The 22,044-nt window shown below is 36.9% G+C and overlaps 2 protein-coding genes and 1 long non-coding RNA gene across 11 annotated transcripts in view; 1 reads left to right on the plus strand and 2 right to left on the minus strand.

Moving 5' to 3' along the window:
• The window catches only part of LOC106145332 (uncharacterized), an 84,992-nt gene that overhangs the window by 10,183 nt on the left and 52,765 nt on the right, over positions 1-22,044 (plus strand). For 2 of the 7 annotated variants that reach the window (XR_013427722.1, XR_013427719.1), the window contains exons 2-5: positions 2,605-2,682; positions 8,098-8,159; positions 10,577-10,763; positions 14,789-14,935. This is a non-coding gene — a long non-coding RNA (uncharacterized LOC106145332). Of the gene's footprint in view, positions 1-2,456; positions 2,683-8,097; positions 8,160-10,576; positions 10,764-14,788; positions 14,936-22,044 lie in introns of all 7 variants that reach the window. The other 5 variants (XR_013427723.1, XR_013427720.1, XR_013427721.1 and 2 more) reach the window with 5 other exon arrangements.
• On the minus strand, positions 130-6,383 carry Gja9 (gap junction protein alpha 9). Its single transcript, XM_005317846.4, has 2 exons — positions 5,303-6,383; positions 130-2,857 (listed from the first exon to the last, which is right to left on the minus strand). The coding sequence occupies exon 2, from the start codon at positions 2,760-2,762 to the stop codon at positions 1,221-1,223; it is 1,542 nt and encodes a 513-aa protein (XP_005317903.1). The 5' UTR covers positions 2,763-2,857; positions 5,303-6,383; the 3' UTR covers positions 130-1,220.
• Positions 7,013-22,044, minus strand: part of Rhbdl2 (rhomboid like 2) — a 45,739-nt gene continuing 30,707 nt past the window's right edge. For 2 of the 3 annotated variants that reach the window (XM_078025950.1, XM_078025951.1), the window contains exons 6-9: positions 14,756-14,856; positions 12,442-12,502; positions 8,317-8,378; positions 7,013-7,575 (exon numbers count right to left, since the gene is read on the minus strand). In XM_078025950.1, the coding sequence (XP_077882076.1) occupies positions 7,396-7,575; positions 8,317-8,378; positions 12,442-12,502; positions 14,756-14,856 (404 nt within the window). In that variant the 3' untranslated portion in view covers positions 7,013-7,395. The remainder of the gene's footprint in view (positions 7,576-8,316; positions 8,379-12,441; positions 12,503-14,755; positions 14,857-22,044) is intronic. The other variant, XM_078025952.1, reaches the window with a different exon arrangement.

Consider the following 22,044-nt stretch of genomic DNA (forward strand, 5'->3'; position numbering starts at 1 on the left):
ACCAGGACGCTCAGCATCCCCAGGCGCCGGCAGAACTGAGGGAGACTGCGTACGCCCGCCCCTCTGGCTGTCGGAGTAGCGCCTTTCCTTCCTCTTCCGGTCCCCAGGGCGGTTCGGTTGCTTAGCGAAGAGGCGAGGGTTTGGCAACTCGGAGTAAGCGTCCAGGTGGAGCCCGGAGTGGGCGTGGTGCCCGGGGGCGGGGCCTTCGGGGTCCTGGAGCTTAACGCCCTCGTAGGAGGATAGATCGCCCTACTTGTAGTGGGCGCGCCCTTCGAACCCAGGTCTTCGAAGCTGTAGTGACCTGTGTGTGTTGGATTTTTTGGCTCTCATATGGAAAAAGTACGCACGACCAAAGCAGGACGACTCTTGGATTTCCAATGGCTTGAAAATAATATTTTAAATCGTATGTTTTGGCTCCAGTTTTACATTCGGAGTCTCCTTGTTTTGTGGCTGACTTGAAGTAGCCCTCTGGAGGATCAGCACTAATGTGCTAATAAAACCTTTTGAGCGCTTACTGTGCGCGAGGTACAGGCGTTTTAAACATAGTTCTTTTTTCTTTCTTTCCTTCTTTTTTTTTTCATTTTAATTCACACAACATCTTTGTAGGTAAGTATGGTAGTAAAATGACATGACTAGGTTACATGACCAGTGAATAGGAGAGCCAGGAAAGACTCCAATCCAGAATGTGAATCACGATGCTATGAACTGGTGAGAGAAAGTCTTGCATCTTTTTCAATATTTTATTTACTAGATAGTAATATTATGGTTATATTCAACACACATCAGTTTGCAGCTTATAAAGAAACTAAGTTATTAAGTCCCAGGACAAACAACATTAACCTAGTATCCAAAATAAAGGATTAGTAACTAAAAGGAGTAATTACATAGATCAAGAACAATTTTCTAAGGCTGTGAGAAAAATCTGATCCCAAACCATTTAGGATCGAATCAGAGCATGTGATTTTCCCCAAGTCAGTTTCGCATATTGTTAAGGGAGGTTAAAAAATACATCCTAATTTGGCTACCCTACGTCTTTGAATTTAGAACTTCCCCCTTCACAGTTCAGAATTAGAGATGTTTTCCATTTCTGAAATGAGTTTGCAGTTGTCTATCTCAACAGCTGGTCTTTAGAAATATCCTTATCTATTTTCTCCATGTTCCAACACCACTGTTACTACTCTGATGACATAATATGCAGAATATCTAAAAGCAACAACGGTTCAGATCTGAAGGTCTGTTGGGACCCTCCTACCAATGAAGTTGTTCGTCAAGGACATTAAATGATTTGGAGGACAATCTGTAGAATTATTGCAGGTTCTAATAAACTTTGACTCAAAGGACCACTCTCCCAAAGAATCTGAAGTATTTGGAATGTCAAGTGGTTGGAAGTCTCTCTGTGAAGGAGGAAGGTTTCTGATAGTGCCCTCTCTGAACTGGCCCTGGAGGTTACCTATAGGAGATGACCCTTGGTTTGCATCTTCTTTAGAGGGACCCCAGGTAGTACTGAGCCACCGAGGTTTCCAGGTGCAGGAGTCTGCTGCCAGGGAGAAAGTTGTGTGGGGTGACTGCCCCATGTGGTTGTCTGTATCTATAGCAATACCTGGAATAGAACAGTCATCTCTAGAATAATGGTTCTTTTTGCTCTCTTTGCCATCAACTTCTCTTTTTTCCCGCAAGTGGTTACCATTAACTTCTTTTCTAAATATTTTATGAGTGTCTTTGTTATTTTTTGAGCTGGTGTGTTGAGGGTGACTGCAAGTAGTACTAAGTGTGTACATCTCATTAGTTTCCTGTTCATCCAAAATGCTTTTCTCATCATTTATGTCATGATTGTCAGGATCTGCCTGAAATACAGAAGATGAATTTAAACTTGGGTATGCTACTCTGTGTGCTTGTTTTTCCACTATCAGATTATAATCAGGTGCTGAAGGGAGTCGTTTCAGTGAATTTGCAGATGTGCTCTGATATTTGGCTAGACTTTGTTTTGACTTTGCACAGAATTCATTGTGTTCATTCCTTGATTTATATTGTCCCAAGAGCCCTCTTTTAATCTTTTTAAAACCTAGGTGGAAAATTTCTAAAATGTTTAAGAAAAGTGAAACAGTGGCTATGGATTGCATAAAAAATAGAAATATTGTCTTTTCTGTTGGTCTTGAAACAAAACAATCGATTATATTTGGACATGGGTGACCATGGCATTTAAATAGAGGCTCTAAGTGAAATCCATATAAAAGGTACTGTCCAATCATGAACCCAACTTCAACTACAGAACGAGTGAAAATGTGTATCACGTAAGTGCAAAGCAAGGTTCCTCTGAGCGGAGCTTTATTTAGTTTCCTTTGTTCCAGCTGACAGAGCTCTTGCTCTAATCTCCTCTGATTCGCAGGCATTTCAAACTCTATCCCATCCAGTTCTCTCCTTAATTGAGCTTTCATCCTCTCCCTCTCTTTCTCTAGAACTCTCAGTCGGTATAAAGCATGGCCCATGTAGACCAGAGATGGTGAAGACACAAATATCACCTGCAGAACCCAATATCTAATGAGGGAAATAGGAAAGGCCTGGTCATAGCATACATTTCTGCAACCTGGTTGTTGTGTATTGCAGATGAAGCCAGACTGCTCATCATTCCAGACATCTTCAGCTGCTACTCCCAGAACAAGCATTCGAAATATGAATAATATGGTGAGCCAGATCTTTCCAATCATGGTGGAATGAATATGAACTTCCTCCAGAATGCCTCCAAGGAGATTCCAGTCCCCCATGCTTATTTATTCAGCCATCTTAGCTCTGAACCCCATCAAACAGGAGGCAGATAAATTCTTCCATTCTGAAGGGAGCACTGTTTCTTAAAGCAAACCTATGGCCAAAATATGAACAAATCATCACTCTTTCCATGTGCTGATTTTTTTACTTTTTTTCTTTAAATAGCAGTAACAATCTGCCACAAAGAATGTATTTTAGATTTGAGGAGTTTAAAATAATTTTGTTTAGCCATTACAGTGCAAAAAAAAAAAAGGTGATACCTAGAGGAAGTATGTATATATTATGAACAGAATTGTTGGGCTAGTGATGTAGCTTAGTGGTAGAATGTGTGCCTAACATGCATGAGGCCCTGGGTTCAATCCCCAACCCCACCAAAAAATAAATAAAAAATAAAAATAGAATTCTGAGATTCCCATCATAAGTCATCTTACTTAGCTTAAGTATCTTGTTTAATTTTCTTTAACTGGGAACTCTTAAGAGACAGTCCTAAAAATACTGACTTGATCTTACAAACAAACCTATTAAGATTATTTTACGTAAAAGTTTATAATCAAAGTAAGTAATTGTAAATTTTCATTTATACTCAGGAAAAATGAATGTGCTTCATCTGATAATTCAATAAAATACAGCATTTAATGAAACCAGAGGAAATAATCTGGCTCTTGCTATAGGAATTTAGATTAATTTTTTTTTATTTTGTTTTGTGTTTTGTCTTGTTTTATTTAGTTTGTGGTGCTGGGGATTGAATACAGGTCCTCACACGTGCTAGGCAGACACTCTACCACTCTGTCACATCCCTAGCCTGAATTTAGATTAGTTTTTTAATACACATTTGAATATCTAAATTCTGGTTTCTTTCTGGCAGTTGTTGAGCATTTTTAGAAATCAATTTCAGTAATATTTATGAATATTTATAAAATTCTTACACCTTGCTATAAAAAATTTATAAATTTTTATCATATTAAAATACACTCTAAAATTTCTCAGCTATTGTATGGTACTAAAATATTATTAGGAATGGGTGAAATAAATTCATCACTGGTGTGGTGATGTATTATAGAAAATATTGTAACAATGTCTTATCTCTTTAAGATGTAGCTTCTTTCTTGGAGAGAACAGTGGGACAAATTAGAATTTAGCTACTTGGATTATTGGCCAATAAATTCCATATAATATTTATGAAGTCTATCTTAGGCTTTCCCACAAAGGAAAGATAGAAATAATGAATGTTTTAATTCCCTTTCATTTAAAACATATAAATGTATGTCCTGTGTCCTTTATATAAAGAGAAATAATACACAATCAAAGAAAATACTAGGATACTATAGTTACAAGATACATTCATCACAAAAATCCTGATAGATTCATCACAAAGATCTTATGAGGTGGCTATTTCACCCATTTGTTATTTATCCCATTTTATCTATATGATGCAGAAACTGAGGCATGCCTTAATTTGCCAAGGTCACACAGCTGAAGCTAGCATTCAAACCCATCAGTGTGGCTCTAGAGTCAGTTCTTAACTATCTTTCCTAACTACTATTTTTCCTCTTAAACATACTTGAAATTTGCATGAAAGAACATCAAGAGATCATGTTTTCTCTTAAAAGTTCATTTAAGGGGCTGGGGTTGTGGCTCACTGGTAGAGCCCATGCCTTGCACGTGTGAGGCACTGGGTTTGATCCTCAGCACCACATAAAAATAAATAAAGGTATTGTGTCCATCTACAACTGAAAAAAAGGTAATTCAACCTCATCTTTTAAAAAAGTCATTTAAGTTTAGGAATGTTGAATAGTGATAGTTTTAGCTTTTTGGTCCTAGAGTCTCTAGTTTTTTAAAGATTTGTACAGTTAATAAAACTTACAAAAGCAGCAGTTGTCTAAAATTTAGCCATATTCCTGATAGAAAAATTTTATATTGACTGTATTATATTAATAAAGTATACTCTGACTTTTAAAATGTAAATTGGGATGTTATTATTGTTATTTATAATAGTATGAATTTAAAACATCCAAAATAATTATCCATCCAAGAAAGATTGGTTAAATAAATAATGATACATCCACAGTGTGATTCCAGGTAGCCAGTAGAAATGATAAATGTATACTAACATAAAAAGACATTTAATATTTTGTTTCAGTGCAATTCAAAATGTATAGTCCACTAATATAAATTTATTTATATGTAGAGTAATGCATATAAAAAACTCTAGAAGGATATCTGTCAAAATATTAACAGATTATCTCTGGATAATGGAATTAAAATTGACTTAATTTTTTTATATTTTTGTTTTTTAATGTTTTACCATGAGCCCTTTACTATTATAATCATAAAAGGAAGTATTTTTCCCCCTTAAAGTATAAAACATAGTATTTCCTAAAAGAAGGAATGGTATGATTTAATTATAAATTAAAACTTTCATGACAAATGATATGAAAACTAGTACACATACATACAGTTCCACAGAATTCAAAAGCAAAAGTTAAAAACATTTCAAACAATTATTTCTTAATTAGCTAAGAGAGAGATTAACACAAACCTTTTTAAGCTTTGATAAATCTGAGAAGCAAATCATGCTTAGAAGTTATACCATGGCTGTCTTCAGCTTCTCTGAAAGCATCCTTTTGAGGCATACAGCAGATTCTGGTCAGTTCAGCGCCATGGATGAGTCAGCTAGCAACTAAAATCCATTTCCCTTTCTGCTCATTCTACAACAGCACTAGCCAATAGAATTAACTTCTGCAACATTGGAAATATTCTCTTTCTGCTTTGTCCAATAAGGTAGTCACCAGCTACATGCAGCAATTGAACTCTTGCAGTCTAGTTTGTGTATGACAGCAACTGAAGTTTTAATTTTGTTTAATAGAAACTTAAAGAGCTACATGTACATAGTGGCTACTTTGTTGGACATCACAGATAAAGAATGCTTCCAGGGAATGAAACTAACCACATTATGTTGTATACATATGTGAACATGTAACAACAAATCCCACTAATATGTCTAATTATCATGCACTGATAAAAATTTTTTAAAGAATTCCTAATAGTAAAATACAATCTAGAAGAGCATTATGAGCTCCAAATTAAACTAAATAAATGGTTCCTCTGTAATTCAAAGATGTCAAATTTAAGACATCAGGAGATGTTTGTATGTGTTTTTACTGTAATTTTTTGCCAATAAAACATCACTATTTTTGGTTATGTAACCCATATTTCTAGTACCAAAAAAATCTTTCTTTCTTAGTAGATAATAACTTCATCATCAGCCCATAATCAATGGGTTATGTTCGATTTTATGGTTAGATAAATTCTGTTGCTCTCTCTAGTTTTCTACTAACAATTACATTGTACTTCAGGTCATTAAACAGGTCTCTTCAGAACTAGTGACCTGGTGCATTGGCCATGGCAGATAAATATTCCTCCCCTGAAAAGCTACTTTTTAGATTAAACAGAAACATTTCATCAAGGGATATATACATATATACATATATTCTTGTTTACATTATGTGTATATTAATGTTTATATATTATAAAACATATATGCTGTGTAATATATAATTATTGGTAAAATTTAAAAATACTCATCCTCAGTAGTCAGAGATAAATTCAAATAAAGCATTATATTCTAACTATCAAAATGCAAAAATTTCAAGATTTTAAATATCATCTTTTTTCAAAGTAGAGGAAAATTTGTATATGTTAGGTAAGACTATAATTGGATACAAATACTCAAAGAGCAATTTAAATCTATCACAGTTAATATTTCTACTGGATACTTGAAATATTCATTCAGCAAACACTTAAAAATATACTGCATATACTAGGACATTCACTCTTGGTAACCATACAAAACTAGCACAATTTAAAAGTCCAATAAAGAAATGGTTTAACTATGGACTATCTGTATCATTCAACTCAGAGAACAAAGGTCTCTATGAACTGATACAGAAAGATCGCTGTCATATTGAAAAGCAAGTTACAGAGCAATACATGTATCTTAATCTTGTTAAAACCTATACTTTATCTGAGCACAATGGTACATGCTTGTAATGCCAGCTTCTCAGGAGGCTGAGGCAGGAGGATCACAAGTTCAAGGCCACCCTGGGCAACTTAGTGAGACTCTTGTCTCAAAATTAAAAGTGCTGGGGATGTAACTCAGTGGTAGAACATTTGCCTAGTATGCCCAAGGTCTGGGTAATCCCAGGGTTCAATTCCTAGTATTAAAAAAAAAAAAAGTATATCAAGAGTATAACACAGATATGAAAAGTTTTTATTTTTCACGTAGTACAGTATCCATGGATTCTATGAAACAGTCTCCAAAGTATGTCCTCCAAGTAAAGCCAGTTCTCTTTTATAGAATATATCCATGCATACCATGTGCCTGGAAGACCCAATCTCTGGTTTTTACTACTAGTGTTTTTTCTTTCTCTCCCTGCTCTTGGCATTCAGAAGGTTCTTCCTCTAATCAGAAAGCCCTTTTGTAAGCAGTCCTTGCTTGCAACTGATGAGTTAGGTGTTGTTTTATCCTCTTTATAAAACTGTTAGCATTTGTTGGAACTCTGTTTCTTCATAAAGTTTTCCATTTCTCCCTCATATGGCTCTTTTTATTATTGGGCTTAAATTAGGGGCAGGTCAGTTTGCTGGGGACAGGAAAATGTTGAAAAATACAGCAAATAAGACACAAGCTAAATAAGCAGCAATTGCTATCCAAAACCTTGGATCTTTCAGCAGTGCTTTATCAAAGCAGCTAAACACAGTATAACCTATGGACATTCCAGCAAATCCACCTGCGATGTGAGCTGCAAAGGACACCTTTGGAGAAAAGAAGAAAAGTGGAAATAAGAAAATGCTAATTGCATGTTTTGGCTGTATCTCTCTTAGTGAAACACAAATACCATCATAAACAAACAAGAGTCTAAGTCTGGAGAACTATGGGTAAAACAGAAGAGACACAAAACCCCATGTACACAGAGAAAAGATGTTCTAAAACATGCAAAGCTAAAAAATGTCATTTTTAACCATTCTGAGTACATAAAACAGGAGCCATTGTTTCTCATTCTTCTTGATCATCATTACATTTAGGATGGTTCTATATAATGCCAACCAAGAGACTAGGAACTGAGTGGCCATGAGGGATCTCTATGAGAACTTTCTATTGAAATGGGATGCAGAGTTGAAAAAATAATAGTATATACACAAATACTCAAATAGAAACTCTAGACTTAAAGATTAATCCCAGCAAAACTGAAAGTCAGTTCTCTTTGTGTTATAAACTCATATGGAGCCAAATTTTCATTACTGTATTTCAATCTGCTTTTTATTCTCTGTGGACAGGGAAATCCTTTCTCTCCTGTTTTGGAATGGCTATCAACATGGCAAGTGCAGTGATCAGTGAGGTAAGTGAGGACAATCCAAAAGTCTGATTTCCTTTCGAGTTTTCTAAAACTTCCAAATAGATATTTGACTGCCCTAAATCATAGAGTTGTATCCCTTATTCAATGACCCTTTTGATAAAGAAATTTTAATTAAAAAAAAAAAAAAAAAACAACTCACCGGAGACCCATTTTCAGGGACAAAGAACCTTCTGTAGAGAGCAAATCCCATGTCTGACACAACTAGAAGGAAAAACACCCTGATGAAGGCCCAGGATCTCCACAATATTGCACCAACAGTTTCTGGTTCCCCTCTAATAATGATATATAACAATTCCTGAGTTTTATTCTGTTCCAGGTTCCATTCTAAACATTCTACATGCATTAATTCAGTAATCCTCTCAACAACCCTATGAAGTAGGTACTATCATTATTCCATTTTATATTTATTCATCCAACAAGGATTTATTGATTATTCTCTATGTAGCAGGCACAATTCTAGTTGGTATACATGCAGCAGTGAACAGTTCAGAGACCAGCCCCATAGAGCTGATGATCTAGAGGAGCAAACAAGCAAAACACACATTATATCAAACAGTGCTAAGTATTGTGAAGGAAATAACAGAGGAAAGTCAAGAATGCCAAGGGTAGGATGTGACTTTTAATAGGAGGGAAGATCTCCTGAGAATATGACATGAGGGAGCAGGCCATGATAATATGTGAAGTAACAATCTGTTCCAAGCAGGAAAAAGAGCAAGCACAAAGTCTCTTTGACAGGAATGTGCCTGGTGTGTTTGGGGAGTACCAGTGCAGTTGATATGGCTGGATCAGTGGTTTTCAAAATGTGTTTTCCCAAGACCAGCAACACCAGCATCACCTGGGAAGTTCTTAAAAATAAAAATTCTTAGGCTGCACCTAGACCTATGAACAAGAAACCGAGGAGGAAGTTCGCATTCTGTTTTAACAAGATTTCCAGGTGATTCTGGACTAGAGTTAAGGACAAAGTGGTAGGTGATGAGATCACACAGCAGAAGATACATTTCATAAGAGCCTTGTGAAGCACTATAAAGACTTTGATTTTTACTCTGAGTAATTGGAAGCCTGTGAAAGCTTCTGATCATAGGAGTGACATGATCTGACTTGTTTTTACAAAGATCATTCTGGCCACTATATAGGAAAAAGATAATAAGACAGCAAGAATAGGAGCAGGGAAACCAACTAGAGGATTACTTGTGGCAATCCAAGTGAAGAACAATGGTGGCATTTTATACATAAAGAAACCAAGACTCCACTCTTATGCACCATACTAATTGCCTTTATTTACCATTAAGAGTACTGAAAATGGACCATGAAAGGAAAGGAGTCCACATTCCTCAACAGAACATGAGAGCCAGAACTTAGACTTTCTTCCTAAGTCAGGTCTGTGCTGACAGAGGAGTTTCTGGGTTGCTTTGCCTTGAAGAACTCTGCCCTACATGGGAGCTTGGAAACATCTCTTGTAGCTATCACATTCCACACCCATCCCCCAGTTCCCTGCGCTCTATTTAGTGAGCCACCGTGTCCTAGGAGATGGAAAGGCCTAGTCCTTGCCTTTGGGAAAACAGCATCAGGACCATGTGTTCTGGCTGGTTTCCCATTCAATATCATATTGATGTTGAAGTCACGGGACAGAGATTGAGGACGAAATTAACATTAACTCAGTGTTAATTTTTTTCCCCACTACTAGGGATTGAATCCAAGGCACTTTATTACTGAGCTACATTCCCAGCCCTTTTTTCCCCCCAGCCCTTTTTTATTTTTTATTGTGTGACAGGGTCTAGCTAAATTGCCTATGCTGGCCTTGAATTTATGATCTTCCTGCCTCAGTCTCCCTAATTACTGGGATTACAGATGCATGCCACTGTGCCCAACTGTGATTGTGATTTAATTGTAAATGGCTGTTACACAAAGTGCTGGGTAAATGGGGCTGAAACTTTTTTTTTTTTCTGCATCATATTTTCATTCATCATTTGCATTTCTTGATCCAGCATAAATAACATGCAGGGAGGACTATGAAAGAACTCTGCCAAAGACCAGGGCAGTCAACAGGAAACCTTCACTTTAGTCTTCCACAGCAGGGGGCAGCCTCAAAAAAAAGTCTCCGTGACCATCTCAATTTCTCCATCCCATTTCTCTCTTGTTTATCTTCCCCTTCTTATATCACTGCCTAGCTCTTTCTGCCTCCTAGAGGAGCCTGCTCCTGGGTTGCTGCAGCCTTTAAACTGAAACATGTCTTCCCACCTGAAAAGAGGCCCTTATTCCAATAAACCTAATTGCTGCCTCATTAAAAAGTTGGCACTTTTTAATAATTTTTTTGTGGGGGGGCGGGTCCTGGGGGTTGAACCCAGGGGTATTTATCACTGAGCTACATCTATAGTCCTTTATTTTTTATTTTGACACAGGCTCTTGCACAGTTGCTAAGGTTGGACTCAAACTTTGTGATCCTCCTGCCTCAGCCTCCCAAGTCACTGGGATTGCAGGAATGTATTCCTACACCCAGTTATTGACATTCATTTTAAAGGAGTTGGCTTTATGTGGATTTTTTTTTTTAAGGATGAAAATGTGAGATTTTCTTAACTTTTACCCAAGGTAAGCTCAGTTTCTTGGTTAAATAACATATCCCATAAATGTAGTCCTTAATCTAATTATCCTTCACAATTAAGGGTAATGTTTACCAATTAAAAGAAAACCAAACAATGTACATGTTTTCAAGAAATGTGTTTCAAATTAAAATATATTTATATTCCTTAATTTGTAATTTTACGAATCTGGTATGTGTTTTAATTCTCATTTTCAAGCCAAAAAACTTTTAGAAATGATGTCAGGATCAGGGAATGTTGACAATAGCAGATCCAACAAAGCAACGCAGGTCATGTGGTGATTTTAGTATGCACCTCGAGAATGACAGAACATCAGAGAAATCACCTTTGGAGATACACTGCACATGAAGCAAGGGTTTTCACTTCAACTTTGAAAAGCATGAAAATCCTTTCCCCACTAAGGATGTGAGGCTTATTCTACAAAGACTTCATGCAGATTGACTAAAGACCCAGGTCACTTGTATGACAACATTTGTTTGCCCAAATGACTGGTTCATGGGTTCTGATGATGACTCTTAACAACTGAGGAGCTCCCATAGGGGCCAGATATTTGCTTTTCCCTTCTCTTCCAACAATTTTTCCTTAACTTTTTTATTTCTTATGAAAAGAAATTATCTACAGTATGGAATAAGCTATAAACAAGTGAACTCTTATCTCAGAATGAAATATTGATATTTTTATAGTGAAGTGGTTCATAAACTAAATTTAGGATCTTTCCACAGAGGCATTTGCCCCTGTTCCTGTATGTGGAATATGGAAACCTTGATACCAAAAACCCGAGATTTTACCAAGTGTGACCTCTGCCTTGGCTTTCAAGTCTGACCCCAGGGTCTGTCCTCCTCCCCCAATTCCCCCAATAAGTATAGCTCCACCGAAAGCAGGTCCCTGAAAACTTACCACCCATGCCTCTGCCCTTGTTTTCTTCTACCTTGTATGTCCTGCTAATACCCAAATCTATCCTTACTTTCAGACTCAGTTAAAATCCCAGCCTCTCAGGACAGGGGATGTAGCTCAGTAGTGAAGCACTTCCCTGTCAAACACCAGATCCTGGGTTCCATCCCCAACACCAAAAAGAAAAAAAATACAGCCCCCCCCCATGGCTTGTTCTTCCATACCAAAACTCCTCTAGCGTGTAATTCTAGAATTCATAGAGATTTCAAAAGCCACCTTAGTCACTCTCTTAGCTCTTGAGCTTCTCCGTTCCTTGACCTCCACTCTCTTGTCCTCAGTCCTCAGCTGCCACTCAGAGTTTATATCCTAGATCAGTTTTTTTTTTTTTAATCTGAAAATGTAAAACTTGAGAAGGCAGCAGATTATCTCAGTGGTTTCCAGGCTTTTCTTTTGCAGACAAAAGTCACATACAGTCTCCAACATTTGAAAGAGAATGTCTAGTTTATAAAACATTATGGTTGAAGTAGAGGGGGCACCTAGAGCTCTGCTTTGTTGGCTTTCCCCACTCTAGAAAGGAACAACAAGCCCAAACACTTCACCAGGCCCCTCTAAGAACCACCCTGAGGTGGTTCCTGTGAAATTCCTCCCTTCATGCCTAATCCTATGAAACCAACAATTCTTTCTGACCCTAGGCAGTGTTTGGGAAATGTGAAAAGGCCTTTTGAAGGTGGATCCATTTAAACCAAAGGTGTAAAATATTCCCCGAACTCACTTACCTATAAGGATGATGATCAGTAGTCTGAAAATTCCTAAGACAGGAATCATTTCTCGAAAATTCTTGCAAAGAGATAAGTCACAATAATGTAAGCAATCTGTTGGCAAAGGAAACTTCAGCTCTACCCCCTCTTCACCAGCTCTGTGATTTAAACCTATGTTTAAGCATCAGATATTTGCCAAACAAAGCATTGTTGTAACAGCCAAGCTTTAAAAAAGTTTTTAAGAAATATAATGCTAGTGCACTTTGGACAATAAAATGAAGCATGGCATTTAATTCTATGATTTATGACTCAATTTAGGGGGCTGCGGGTACAGCTAAGTAGTAGAGCATTTGCCTAGCATTTGTCTAGCATGGTTCAATCCTCAGAACTGAGGGGGAAGGGGGAAATTTTATTAGCTGGAAATTATCTAAATATAGGTAATAAAAAGTCTACACTGAATATGTCAATAAATGAATATATGGATGGATAGTTAGAAAAATAAATGCCATTAACCTAAGACTGATGCAATAGTTCCAAGCTTTTTTTGGAAATACTTATTCGCCACTTCTTCACTCTCTTTTCCCATAGTAGCTAGCAAAGACTTAACTAAAATTTGAGTATCAATTCATTTTTTTTAAAAGTAATTTCAAAATAAAGGAAAATGTTGATCAAAATACATTGTTCTATTTTAACTTTGAAAAAATATGCCTGCCTGTGATAGCCCTGGTGTCACTTAGAGAACTGCTGAGTCACATACTCCACTTTAATTTACTGAGTTGCTTCTCCCTCCCCTTCAAGTTATTAACTCCCTTCCTATGAAGTGAAGATGCTGCACCAGGGGTGTTAATTCTATTTTCAAGCTTCTGTGAACATGACCTACAGTAAGAAATAATGTAACAACCCACTGCACACATAAATCAAAGAGTGCCTTCTCCTAGTCCATGTGACACAAGCTGAAATTTTTGTTTGTTTGATTTCAGAGCCCAGGACCTTCAACTGAGTTCACAACCACTAATGGGTTGTAATCCAAAGTTTGAAAAATATTTTTCTAAGAAGTAACTTCTACCTCTGGAACAGTTTTAGAATTGCTTGGTATTTGTCCTACTAGAGTGATTTTATAGTATACCTAAATGGGTAAAAGGTTGAAGCCAAGTCAGAATTTTTTTCCTGTGTTAAGAAATGGTTGGCATTCACATACTATCATGGGAATGTAAAATTATATGCCAGTTTTAGAGGGCAATTTGGAATTTGCATATTGGAATATTAAAATTTCACCTAGTAAGTTCACTTCTAGGATTTTATCCTATCAAAAAGAAAAAAATCACAAATGCAAAACATAAATGTAAAGGAACATTCCCTACAGTATTATTTATAATGTGAAAAGCAAAATGGCCCCACATTTTTTTAATATTTATTTTTTTTAATTGTAGTTAGACACAATACCTTGTTTCATTTATTTATTTTTATGTGGTGCTGAGGATTGAACCATGCTAGATGACAACTCTACTGCTAAGCCACAACCCCAACCCCAACCCCACTTTTTTTTCAATGAGATTCTGTTAAAAAAAAAAAATCATGATACAAATATACAAAGGATGCTCTAAAAGCCTGCAAAGGCAGAGGGAGCTCTCTGTGTACTGACATGGGTGGATGGCCAGGATGCCCCATGAAGATGCAGAACAGTACAAGGGGAGGCCATTTCTGTATAATATTGGTGGAGTTTAAATACATATAGAAAAATGTTTATACATGCATGTCAGACTGTTAAAAAGACATTATACTGGGAACCTTGACTTTCTTTTTTTAAACTTAAAATGTTATTTATTCTCATTACTTTGTCCTTCCCCCTTCCCTTGCTACTAGGGACAGAACCCAGAGGTGTTCTTCCACTGAACTACATCCCAACTCTTTTTATTGTTTATTTTGAGATAGGACCTCAACTAAATTGCTTAAACTGGTCTCAAATTTGCAATCCTCCTGCCTCAGCCTCTTGAATCACTGGAATTACAGGTGTGTGCCACCTTGCCTGGCTAATCCACATTACTTTTAAGATAACAAGAAAATATAAAACATGAAGGATAAACTCTGAGGGCCATATGGTTCTCAGAAAGATGAGTATTCCCTAAATATTGTTAAATGAAGATTCTCTGAACCAAGTCAAAGTTATTGTTTTGGAAAAAAGTGGAAGCAAGGGATATAGCTCAATGGTAGACCACCTGCCTAGCATGCCCAAGCCCTGGGATCAATTCACAGCACTGCAAAAATCATCATCATCATCATTATTATCATCATCATCATCATCATCCATAGATTCTGTTCCCAAAGTTCTTACCACTAGAACATTCATAAAATAACCTCCCATCAGGGCATAAACTCCTCCTGAAGCACCCACAAGAAACCTGAGTGGATCAAAAATGGAACTGGCAAGGGAACCTAAAGAAATAAAACGCAAAGGATCAGACATGATGAGAAACATCAGATACAAATCTTTCCAATCTAAGGTAAAAGTTTGGTAAGTTTGGGCCATTTTCACATTAACAGGCAACAAATTCATTTTATCACTTGTATACTATATAAGTAGAGATACATAGTTTATCCTTAATTTTTCTGAAACATTAAGTGTTTATTAGAAAAGTAGTATTACAGAAACAAGAGCATAGACTCTGGAGCTAAATTTACCAAATGTGTGATATGAAGAAGTTATTTAACCCCTCTATGCTGTTTTTCTACCTACGGAATAAGGATATTAATAGATTCAATAAGTTATTGGGGATGTAAATGAGTTGGACATACATATATAGTACTTATAACACTACCTGAAATGTATTATAAACTTGTGAAATATTACTTCAAAATACTCCATATATTTAATCAAACTGTCAAAATGCCTAACATTCCAGTATTATCTGAAGGCTATGTTTCTTTTTTTTATATTTATTTTTTAGTTGGACACAATATCTTTATTTAATTTATTTATTTTTATGTGGTGCTGAGGATCAAACCCAGGGCCTTGAACATGCTAGGCAGGCACTCTGCAGCTGAGCCACAATCCCAGCCCTGAAGGCTATGTTTCTTATGGAATCAAGATGTAGCCTCAGAATCCTTATTAACATAGCATTTAATCAGATTCCCCCAAGCAAGATGAATTTATTTCCTAACCCAATCCTTGATCCCTGGACCAAACAATGCTTTACAAACCAACTCATGCAAACTCTAATACGATGTTTTGAGCTAGACAAAGTGATGCACACCTATGATCCCAGCAACTCAGGAGGCTGAGACAGAAGGATCACAAGTTCAAGGCCAGCTTGGGCAATTTAGCAAGATCCTGTCTCAAAAAAAAAAAAAAAATTAAAAGTACTGAAGATGAAACTCAATAGTAGAGCATCCCTGAATCCAACCCAGTACCAAAAACAAACAAGTTGGCCCTAGACAACAAAGACCAGTGAACCCTCAAAGACAGGAAATAATTTAGGTGAGGTATTTGATTGCTGAGGTACTTATTACCTTAAGCAAGATTACAGCCTGCAGTTCATGAAGAGAGAACCCAGGCTGATCCCACCAAGCCAGAAGTTGTTAAGATGGAATTTAGGGTACAGATAGATCAAGGCAACTTGAGTTCATAAGACAGGGTACTAGAGAAAAGAGAGCTGCACACAAAGAAAGAAGCATGCGAGGAAATTACCAAAGCCAAAGAAAGAACCACCAAAAAGCATGTGGAAACACCACCTGTTGCTCATACAGCAAGCACCAAACAGGCTAGATAACTTCTAAACAAAAACTTCATAATTCATGGAACATTGGTTAGAGTATACAAAAGGATCCTGACCAAAGTGAGAATAATTAGCACTCAACCTGACTTGAAACACAATTTAACATAACAAATCCTACCAGAAAAGAAATCAAACTTCAAGTAACTTAATTGAGTTTCAGAACATATCTAAAGAATATGTATGGGAATACAAATATATCTGTCATCCAACAAGATAAAATGTATAGCCTCCAGTCAAAAATGATCAGACACGTGAAGAGGCAGAAATGATGAGACACAAGAGAAAAGTCAACCAAATAAAACTTACCCAGAAATAACTCAACTGTTAAATTTAGGCTATAAAAGCAGTAAATAGTTATTCAACTGTATCCTTTGTGTTCAAAAGTTAAAGACATGTAAGATATAAAACAGATTCAAATCAACTCTCTAAGGATAAAAACTGTAATGTCAAAAACTATAAAAATAAACTAAATAGGTTTGATGACAAATTAGACATTGCAAAAGAAATATTTAATAAACAGACACCGAAATGGAAACTATCCCAAACAAAACACACAGAATATTTTAAAAATAAATATAGCATTAGTAAGCTATAGGAAAATTTCAAGCAATCTAACAAATATATAATTGAAGTCCCCGATAAAGAAGAGAGAAGTCAAATACAGAAAAACTTTTTTGAAAAAATTAAGGTTTTTTTCCAAAGTCTGATGAAAACTACAAACCCACAGATTCAAGAAGCTCAACAAATCCCGAGCACAAGAAACATGAAGACAATTATACTAAAAAACAAAATCAAGCTGCTCAAAACCAGTGAAAATTTTCAAATCCAAAGTAAAAACACATCTTTTATATTAGGGAACAATGATAAGAATCATAATGGATTCCTCATTGGAAAACACACAGCGAGAAGACAGTAAAGCAATATATTTAAACTACTGAAAGAAAAGTAGTGTCAAGTTTGGATTCTATACCTCTTAAAAATATCTTGCAAAAATAAGGGTGGGGCTAGACGTGGTGGTGCACACCTGTAATCCCAGTGGCTTGGGAGGCTGAGGCAGGAGGATCTCAAAGCCAGCCTCAGCAACAGTGAAGTGCTAAGAAACAGTCCCTGTCTCTAAATAAAATACAAAACAGGGCTGGGGATGTGGCTCAGTGATTGAGTGTCCCTTAGTTCAATCCGGTACCCCACAAAAAATAATGAAGGGAAGGGCTGGTGGGGTAGTTTAGTGGAAGAGCATTTGCCTAGGTTTTATCTCCGGCACCAGTTATCTCCAGCACCAGATTTAGAAGTAGAGCACATGCTTAGCATTCCTGAGACCCTGAATTCAGTCCCTAGCCCTCCCATCCTCCAAAAGAAGAGATAAGGCTCACTATTTTTTCCAGATATAGAAAACCTGAGAGAATTGACCTACAGACCATACCATTAGAAGTGTTAAGGGAAATCTCAGGCAGAAGGAAAAAGATATGTGGGAAGCCGTTCTCACACGTCATTGGGTACCTCCCTGACTGGGTGTGAGGCACTCAGACCAGCTGAGTCAGAGCTTTCCCCACCCTTTCCAGGTGCGAGGGCCTGTCTGTGTGGGGATGTGACTGACCATTGACCTGGAAACCAATAACTGACCCTGACCTTGGAATGCTGTCCCCCTCGACCTTCATTGGATGGAATTTTCCCCTGAATTTTTTGTTCCCCAATAAAAGCTCACTCTCTGGCCTGCCTCTCTCTCTCCTGCTGGTCTCTTGTGTAAACCTTGCTACCGCCAGGTGGCTCAAGGCAGGAGCCCAGAGAAGCCTTCTCTTAGCTGGGCAAAAAAAAGGTAAAATGTGTCTTTATTTTGATCTCACTAGTTAACTTCTATGTTTGGAACCTCTAGTTTGAAGCTAGTGTGCTGGTCATGCAGCAGAAAGATCTCCAAAGGAAATATCAAGCTGCACAAAAGGATGATGAGCACTGCAAATGATAAGAACATGAGCAAACACTACAACTTTTGTTCTTATCATTTAAATCTCTTTAAGAGATAATTATGGGGGCTGGGGTCATAGCTCAGTGGTAGACCACTTACTTACCTACCACATATGACTACTAGGTTCAATCCTCAGCACCACATAAAAATGAATAAATAAAATAAAGGTATTGTGTCCATATAAAAATATAAAAAATTTTAAAAGAGATAATTATGTAAGCAAAAATAATAATGTGGCCAGACATGGTGGTGCACACCTGTAATCCCAACTACTTGGGGAGGCTGTGACAGAAGGAGCACAAGTTTGAGGCCAGCCTCAGCAACTTAGCAAGACTCTGTCTCAAAAATTAAAATCAAAAATAATAGTAATAATGTAATGTGAGATTTATAACATGTAAAAATTAAATGTATGATAATACCAGGCTAAAGAGGATAAATGGAAGTATATAGTTTATAAAGTTATCATTATATGCAAAGTGATATAATATCACCTGAAAGTGGGCTGTGTGATAAACTAAAGACAGATACCATAAACCCTAAAGCAAACACTGAACTAGCAAATCAGAGAATTATAGTTCATAAGCCAACAAAGAAGATAAAATAAGATCATAAAAAATACACAACCAGGCTGGGGATGTGGCTCAAGTGGTAGCATGCTCACCTGGCATGCGTGCAGCCCGGGTTCGATCCTCAGCACCACATACAAACAAAGATGTTGTGTCCGCCGAGAACTGAAAAATAAATATTAAAAATTCTCTCTCTCTCTCTCTCTCTCTCTCTCTCCTCTCTCACTCTCTCTTTAAAAAAAAAAAAAAAAAAAAAAAGTTTGTTCCTTAAAAAGACAAAAGATGGGCTGGGGTTGGGCTCAGTGGTAGAGTACTTGCCTGGCATGTGTGAGGCACCAGGTTCGATCCTCAGCACCACATATAAATAAATAAAATAAAGGGGACTGAGGTTATGGCTCAGCAGTAGAGCGCTTGCCTTGCACATGCGAGACCCTGGGTTCGATCCTCAGCACCACATAAAAATAAATAAGTGAAATAAAGGTATTGTGTCCAATTACAACTAAAAAATAAATATAAATTAAAAAAAAAAATAAAGGTACTATGTCCAACTACAACTAACATGTGTGTGTATTTTTTTTAAGTTAAAAGATACCCTACCATAGAATCAAGTCATTCCAATCCTAGATATTTACCTAAGAGAAATGAAAACACTTGTCCACACAAACATTTGAACACAATATTCATAGCAGCTTCATTTGTAATAACCTCAAACTGAAAACAACCCAAATGTCCATCAAAAAGACAGGAATGAATAAACACACTGTAGTATATTCCTACAATGAAATGTTATCCAGCCATAAAATGGAATCAAGTATTGACACACACAACATGGAAAAATCTCAAAAATATTTACACTGAGTGAAAGAAGCCAGACAATACAGAGTATATACTCTAGGATCCCACTTAAATAAAATTCTAGAAAACACAACCTATAATTCCAGAAAATATATGCTGGGGAGGGGAGGTCACAAGATAATGTTCTGGGAGGTGACTAGATTATGATGATGGTTATGAACACATATCAAAACTTATCAAATTACACAATTTAAAGGTATACAGTTTGTAGTTATCAGTTTGTGTTCACTGCACAAACAAACAAAAAAAAAAGCTATAGATCCCAGGGCCACATCACCAGAGATTCAGATCTAGTAGATCTGTTGGGATCTGGATGGCTTTGGTTGCGACAAGCTCCCCAGATGATTCTGACCATCTATAAGCCTAAGGGACACTGTGCTGGAGAGCACACCAAGCCATTTCTCAATCTTTAATGTATGTCTGAGTCTCCTGTGAACTTGTTAAAAGGAGGAGTCTGATTAGCAGGTCTGATCTGGGGCCCAACATGCTTCATTTTAACAAGCTCCCAGGTGAAGCTGATGCTTCTGATCCACAGACCTGGACACATTTTGTCAGAAGTCAAGGATAAGGAATTATATTACATGTGAAAGAATCTAAAAAACAAAGCAAGATAGGCAATGAAGCCAAGCAGCAGAGGGGAATGAAGAGCATTCTTGGATGTTTTGGCTTTCTTTTGGCTACTATAAATTTCTTAGGAAGGGTATACAATATGATCTAATCATTGTTGGAGGAAGATGATCCAAACTGCAGTATGTGAAGGATAGACCGGACTGGCAAAGAGACACCTGCCAAGAAGCTATTGCAAAATTAGGCAGAGGATATGAACAGGTTATTCATGTTCTCCTTTGGCTTTCTGTGACTGGGGCAGGGCTGAAATCAAGCCGTGGGGAAAACAGGAATGTAGAAGCTGGAATCAGGCAAGGCTTGACTATCCCAAAGGACCTTCAAGGTCAGGACAAAAGAGGTGTGTGCAGGAACAGAAGGAGGAGGTGGAAAAACAGGATCCAAAAAAAGTAGGAGGGAGGCAGGATGGGGAGCTATGTCACTAAGCCTTGTCAATTATCTTTCTTTTTTTTTTCACATTCAATTTTATCTGCCACTGCACCCTGCCCTTTTTGGTCATCACAGTCCTTACTGGAATCCTTAGCTATAAGAGGCTGGCAAACTTTTGATCAGTTAAAAAAAAAATGGTAAGAACTAATAATAGGTTGAATTATGTATCTCCCCAAACAAAAAAAGATTTGTAAAAGTCCTAACCCCCAGTACCTTATTTGGACATAAGTGACCATATTTGGAAATAAGGTTGTTGCTGATATGACTAGTTAAGGTGAGGTCATTCTGAAGCAAGGTGGGTCCCCAAACCACAATGGCTGGTGTCCTAGAAGAGAACGCATGGGCTGGGGATGTAGCTGGGGGGATATAGCACTTGCATAGCATGTGCAAGAACCCATATTCAATCCCCAGTACCTTAAAAGAAAAGGACACCAAGACTCATAGCTACCACCAGAAACTAGGACAAGGCAAGGATGGATTCACCTACAGGTTTCAGAGGGAGCGGAGTGCTACTGATGGCTTAATTTCAGACTTCTAGCCTCCAGAGCTGTGAAACAATACATTCCTGGGGGGGGGGGTTTCTTTCTCTTTAATCTATTTGTTTTCATTTATTTATTTATTGCCTTATTTATTTACTTATTTTGTGGTACCGGGGATTGAACTCAGGGGCATTCTACCACTACATCCCCTTTTCATTTTTTTGTTTTGAGACAAGGTCTTATTAAATTGCTGAGGCCAGTCTTGAACTTGTGATCCTCCTTTCTCAGCCTCCCAAATCAATGGAATTACAGGGGTGTGCCACTGTGCCTGGCTCAATCCTGTTGTTTTTAGCCACCCAATTTATGGTACTTTGTTATAGCAGCTAGGAAACTAACCCAACTACCTTTTGAAATATAGGTGTATTTTACATATTTATAAGTTATGTATATATGTACTACTATACTAATATGTTTTTAAAATAAAAATAGAATTTAAAAACAGTATTTTCAAATTATTTTTACTTCATTAATGGTATAAAAAAATCTTTCAATGACTAGTGTTTCTTAAGTAGGCTTCATATTATAGTTTGAAATCCTTGGTTAAATATCATGACACAGAAATACAAAGATGTAATTCTAAATTCAATTATTTTCTATAGAAATGACTATCATGGCCAAATTTAAAATTAAAAATGATATGTAGTTTCAAATAGAATTATATCACTGACTGTGCTTACTCCAATTTATGCAAAAATTTTGTTGCAATTTGGCTAATTCTCACTTTCCCCAATATCAGTCATTTGTTATTGCAAAATAATCAAAGTGCTACATTAAAATTTAAAGCTCACCAAACTCTTCACTGAGAAATTTTAAAACCAATTAAAGAATTGTTTCCCTGCCTTCTTAGGGTGAATTTATGAGATGTTGCATCATTT

The sequence above is a fragment of the Ictidomys tridecemlineatus genome, chromosome 11, assembly GCF_052094955.1.
Source record: "Ictidomys tridecemlineatus isolate mIctTri1 chromosome 11, mIctTri1.hap1, whole genome shotgun sequence".
Taxonomy (NCBI): domain Eukaryota; kingdom Metazoa; phylum Chordata; class Mammalia; order Rodentia; family Sciuridae; genus Ictidomys; species Ictidomys tridecemlineatus.

Excerpts from the sequence above, each read along its gene's own strand:
- Gja9 (XM_005317846.4), bottom strand. The coding sequence starts at position 2,762 with ATGGGGGACTGGAATCTCCTTGGAGGCATTCTGGAGGAAGTTCATATT.